Consider the following 6,000-nt stretch of genomic DNA (forward strand, 5'->3'; position numbering starts at 1 on the left):
CGTTTTAATACTTGTAGTTGACGGTTTTTCCGTTTTTGTTGAAGAGCAACCTGTCCTGAATAAAAGACAGCACCTACCTAGCTATAGGTTTACCATAAGAACTGATTGTGGACTGTTTTTGAAGACCCACCTACTGAAATAATGGCTTTGCCTTCCAAGCAAAAAAAAATTCTGTTCAACTACAGTTGGCTGGCGGCACCTATACCGAAATGCTCAGTGGCATAAAGTGAAATGTCTGTCTATATTTTAACCATTTTCTTCCTTTTTTTTTTCCCCCCTCAAGAAACCAGTGGATTTAGAGTTTGCCAATAAGAAGCTTACCCAAAAGAATGTGGGTTTTCAGATGTTGAGTAGGATGGGCTGGCAAGAAGGTGATGGACTTGGCTCCGGTGGATCAGGCATCAAAAATCCCATAAACGTGTATGTTGCATAATAGGTTTACTTTACATGTTTGTTGTCTGTAGCAGTTTTATAGTACTCTTCTTTAGATCAAATCCATATAATGTAGTCTTCCCACAGACGTGGCTTTACCCAAAAAGCCTTTATCACTGCATCCTTGGGTTTTTCTGTATCCTTGGAAGTTTTTGGCCAGTGACTCAAAGGTTCTTGTGCAGTAGTACATTTTGTCCTCACGTTTGTTACGTCTTACTATGCTTACCAAGTAGAATAAATGTAGGATTTCTGTCACATTAGATTGGGATCTCCTACACAAGGCATGCACCTCATTGTATTCAATGGACTATAAACTGTTACATTTCCAGGGATTCCAAAGCTCAGTTTGGCAATGAACTGGGGTCAGAGACTCCTACCAAAGGATTCCACTGACATCTCCGAGTGGTGTTTAGCCTGGATTTCCTCTTTAGAGCTGTACTTTAACTTGTCTGACATTTCACAGAAGTTTTCTAAAGCGTATATTGTGTCGCATACTGTCCACGTTAAAAAGCTATTCACTGGCTGTGTTAAAAAGTTTTATGTTCGGCTTTTGCCACTTTTTCAGGGGCGCAGTCTCTGCTGGAGAGGGCTTGGGTTCTAAAGTAAAGGAGGCTGGCAAGTCTACAAACTTTGATGTTTTTCGTCAAAGAATGATTCAAATGTACAAGCAGAAAATTACAAAATGAGTAGGTAAGCTTGCCAATTTTTTTTTATTTTTTTTAAAACTGCGTTCCTCCTGTGTTCCACGTGTCCTTTAAAAGAAGCAGGTGAAGATGTGGTTTAATGAGAGCATTTTCACTTTTAAACTGTGTATTTGAGAAATGAGTTACTGGCACATTTTGTGTGCTTTTCTTTTTCTTCAACATGAGCAGCTTCAGCTCGTACAACATGTTCAGTAATGAAGGAGGGGGACACTATTTAGCTTTTCGTATTTAAAAAGAAAAGTAAAATGGTTGTCTGTGGTGCTAGACTATGTGGTAAAAATGAGTGTTTATACACTTGTGTAGAAAAACATTGAGAATATCAGTATTATGCCAGAATCCTGCTTTTATTGCCTTTTTGGCTTCGCACTGGCAAATGAATGTTTGTACAGTCCACACCCGTGAGCTGATTTCTGAATTTGTCGTCTTACCTATTGACTCTTCCTACACCCACTAGTGTTTGCCTTTTGTTCTCGGCCATTTGTTTGCAACTTGGGCATCCAAATTTTTACTTTGAAAAGTTGCAAGAACATCTGATGCCAATAGAGATCTTGTGTGTTGAAAAGTGAAGTGATTTGTCACTTGGTATATGGAAACTGAGAAGAGTTTGTGATTTGTTTAATAAACGTCACCTCGGCAGTGGTTTGCCAAAATTAAAACATTTTTAAAGCGGTTTTCCTACTTTTTAGAAGGGTCACTTGACAATAAGCTGATCACAAAGTGACCCTTGCTAGGACCCCCAGCAATTGGTTGCAATTGGTTATAATCTTTTGGGGAACCTTGCAGTAAGCGTTCAGTTTCCTTGCAGTGTCTCACTACAGGGGAAATTAAGCATTACATAGTGGCCGTTCAAATCATTGGGTTGTCTGTGTAACGCAGGACAGGACAAGTCCTCCAGAGAGAGAGAGACGCTCTTTTTAGCCATTCTCGATTCTGGCCAAGAGATGAGGATCCCCTCTTCATTCACAATTCCCTAATGGGGGTGACTATTTTTCTTTTTTTTTAACTGGACAACCCCTTTTAAGTATTGCCAAAGATATTATTTTCCTTATTTTCTTCCTTTTGGTATTTTTACCATCAAAAGTAATAAACCAGCAGTTTGTGTGGTTTGTTATACTATAAACGACTTCTTGAACGTCTTGGTCATAATGATGTGTCCCAAATCACTGTGCCTTTTCGTGTGATTACAGTTTTGTGGGAGGATTTTTATATTAATCACAGAATGTTCCATGTTGACCACTATTCCCTGCATTCTGCTGTATAGTCTTGCCCTTATTGTTAAGGGGACTCTTGCAGGCCTGGTTGGACCACTTCTGTACTTAGTGAATTTCATGCCATGATGTTTTAATATATTCAGTCTCTCTTCTTTCCTTCTCCCCCCCCCCACATTTCACAGGATACCGGAAGACTACTGAAATCTAGGAAGTCACTTTTTCATGTATATTTTGGGTCTCAAGTATGACCCCTGTGGTTTTTAGACTGAAAAGTGTGTCTTCATGATTTTTCTAAAAGTTTTTTGTGTTTTTTGTTTTATTTTGTGTTTTTTGTTTTATTTTGTGTTATATGCTGGGGGACTTTTTTTTTTGTACATGAGCAAAACGTGTCTTCCTATCCTGTTGCACATTTCAAATGTATGGCTTTTTACTATTAAGCCTTTTAAGAAATCGCCTCATTTATTAAATTTGTCTTACCTTTAAAACTGGCCTTTTTAGCCATAGTAACCAATAAATGTTCAGCTATTAGTCGTACTGCTCTGGAAAAATGAATGCGGCAATGTGGTGGTTATGGTCAACAAGGTCCGTTTTACACTTATAAAACAATTTAGGCCTCATTTATCAAAACCTTTTTGTTTGCTCTTTAAGAGAAGCCTTTATTTGGTTGCTACACAACCAACGTATAAAGCTGTTTAGTTATTTTCAAATATATCTTAAAGGGGTATTCTAAACATAGACATTTATAGACTATCCACAGGACCCGCACCTATATCGAGGGACTGATAGGGACCTGCAGCCAAATCGACCCAAGCTTCACCTGGTGCGGCAGCCGCAACCTGCCTTTTCCTTGCGGGGGCTAGTGGAGAGAGGGCCGTGCATGCACGTGGCTCTGTTTCTGTAACTCCCTTACTACAGAATGTAGTCAATCAGTGCTTTCCGTAACTCCCATTAAACAAAGTAAAGAGGGCCACGCGCGGCCCTCTCCACACTAGTCCCTGCCTGGAATCTGCAGCTTGGGGACACCGCAACAAGTGAAATGTGGGTCGGGTGACCCCTATAGTTAATCTATAGGTGTGGGTTCCACTGGGACCCACATCTATCAGACATTTATGGCATATCCTGTGAATATGCCACAGATGTCCAAGTTGGAAATACCCTTTTAAGATTGATTTTGAGATGCTTTATTACATTGTTAAAGGGTATTGGTGAAATGTCCCTCTTGAGAAGGTGTACGTTATAAGCAGATTAACCCCATTAGGAAGAATTTTATTTTATTTATTTTTTTAAACAGGTCTGTTAAAGCTGTAACCTGTCTTTGAGTTTGCAAAAAAATAAATAATTTCTAGATTAAAAGTTTATCATGTTGTATAGTATGCATTAAAAATGTGTTAACGCTTCAATATTGCTATATCTAAAATGATCTGACCCGTGTAATACATCACATTCTTATGCGAGGAATGTTCCTAGCTGAAAGTCAAATACCCCTCAGATTTCTGGTCAGAGCAGAAGAGTGCAGGCTGTGAAAAAACGGCATTAGTCTACGTGCAGAACTCCGGCTGCTATAAACGTCTGCTTTGTGGGTATTGAACTCCTCACAGCCCTGAAGTTTAGAACTGGAATGCTACCCCTTCTAAAAGGGAAGTTTTGATCATAAATATTTTATAGTATTGCTGGAACAAAGGTTGTGGGATCCAAAAAAAATAACATCCCTGAGAACATTGGTGTAAGTATTTTGTTTTACTAATGTTTTTAGAAGGATTCATTTGAAGAGATGGCTGTTGAATACAGTGATGTTTAAAAGGATGCCTATATTTTTTTTTAATCTTTTATTTTTTTTGAGGATAAAATAAAATATTGTTAAAACAAGTCCCTTGGTTTTTCGATGTGTCATTTTGTTTTCTTGTGTTTTTTTTTTTTTTTTTTTTTTAACAGGTTCCCGACCGCTGGCTGTATATATACGGCCAGCGGTCAGGGTCTCTGAAGTCCGCCGTATAGACTAATTACGGCGGCACTTCAGAGACTGTGCACGCGCGATCGCGTGCACACAGCTCTGTGCCCTGGCTGTAGCTAACAGCCATGGGCACTGGGCAGAATGTCAGGGGCCAATCTTTTGGCCCCTGAACATGTGATCGCTGTGACAACCAATCACAGCGATCACATGCATTTCTGCGTATAAAACAGTGTGCACGCGATCACGTGCACACAGCCCTGTGCCCACGCTGTTACCAACAGCTCTGGGCAGAGTATCAGGGACCAATCTGATGGTCCCTGAACATGTGGTCGCTGTGAAAACCTATCACAGCGACCACATATGTTTTATTTTTACTTTTCTGGCAGTAAATCTCCTGCCTCTCCTTCTCCTCAAACATTGTTTCAGTTTGAGGAGAAGAAGAGACTCGAGAGAATTACTGCCAGAAGAATACAGTGAAAAAAAATACAGTTACACTATAAAACATTCTCTGTATAAATAGATTTCTATCTATCTATACAATCTATCTATCCATCTATCTTTTTTTCTGTCTATCTACCTTTCTTTCTTTTATTCTATTAGAATAGGCAGGTAGGGAGTATATAATATATATATATATATATATATATATATATATATATATATCTCAATAGCGTTTTCTTTTTTTTGTTAGCGGTAGTGTAGATCTATATACCAGTTAGTTTGTGTGTTTTATAAAAAAAATAAAAAAAATTGGTTTAGTTAGTGTTAGTGACGTTATGGCGAGGAAGTTGTTTAGCGCCGAGGAGGCATACGCCATGCTGTGGTCTGAGTCGGAGACCGCGTCAGAGATGGAACCTGTTTTGGGCAGTGAAGATGACAGCGTCACTTCAGGTTAATCTTCAGGGGACGTTGTCCCTGATGCAGTTGAAACTGCAGAACATGAAAGCGCAGGGCCAAGTAGCGCTGTAGCACGGGACAGCCTGGTCCCTCCAGTCCAGGCTCTTGTATGGGCACCATCCCCATCTTTTGGGCCTAGAATCCACGGATTTACTGCCACTCCTGGCATAACCGTGGACAATACAAATTTTGTCCAAATGGATTACTTCCATTTTATTTATAACGGACGACATCCTAAATCAGATTGTCCACAAAGCAAATTTATATGCCACTCAATATATAAGGCAGAAAACTTCATCCACCCATGCCAGACATTGGACGCCCACCAATTTGCAGGAATGAAAAAAATTTTTGGGGCTCACCCTAAATATGGGTGTTGTCAAAAAGCCCTCCATTAGGTCTTACTGGTCAACAAGACCCGCCCAAGCCACCCCAGTATATTCTGCAGTAATGCCCAGGTCTCGTTATGAGACAATAATGAGGTTCCTCCACTTCAACGACAACGCACAGGCCCCCCCAAGTACCGATGCAAACCAGAATTGGTTGTTCAAAATAAGACCGCTAATAAATTCCCTGAATAATTTATTTCTGCAACTCTACACCCCTGAGCAGAATGTAAGTGTGGACGAATCCCTCCTCAACTTCCATGGCAGACTTGGCTTTCGCCAATATCTACCTTCCAAAAGGTCAAGATATGGCGTTAAGCTTTATAAACTGTGTGAAAGGGGGTCAGGATATACCACCGCCTTCAGGATTTATGAAGGGCGGGACCGCTCAATAAATGTTCCTGGATGCCCCCCTGATC

General features: G+C 40.1%; 1 protein-coding gene across 2 annotated transcripts in view; it reads left to right on the forward strand.

The window, feature by feature from the left end:
• Positions 1–4,208, forward strand: part of LOC142648684 (SURP and G-patch domain-containing protein 2-like) — a 69,232-nt gene extending 65,024 nt beyond the window's left edge. For both annotated transcript variants that reach the window (XM_075825467.1, XM_075825468.1), the window contains exons 9-11: positions 284–420; positions 998–1,122; positions 2,530–4,208. In XM_075825467.1, the coding sequence (XP_075681582.1) occupies positions 284–420; positions 998–1,118 (258 nt within the window). In that variant the 3' untranslated portion in view covers positions 1,119–1,122; positions 2,530–4,208. The remainder of the gene's footprint in view (positions 1–283; positions 421–997; positions 1,123–2,529) is intronic.
• The last annotated feature ends 1,792 nt before the right edge of the window (positions 4,209–6,000 follow it).

Source organism: Rhinoderma darwinii, chromosome 1 (genome assembly GCF_050947455.1).
Source record: "Rhinoderma darwinii isolate aRhiDar2 chromosome 1, aRhiDar2.hap1, whole genome shotgun sequence".
Classification (NCBI taxonomy): domain Eukaryota; kingdom Metazoa; phylum Chordata; class Amphibia; order Anura; family Rhinodermatidae; genus Rhinoderma; species Rhinoderma darwinii.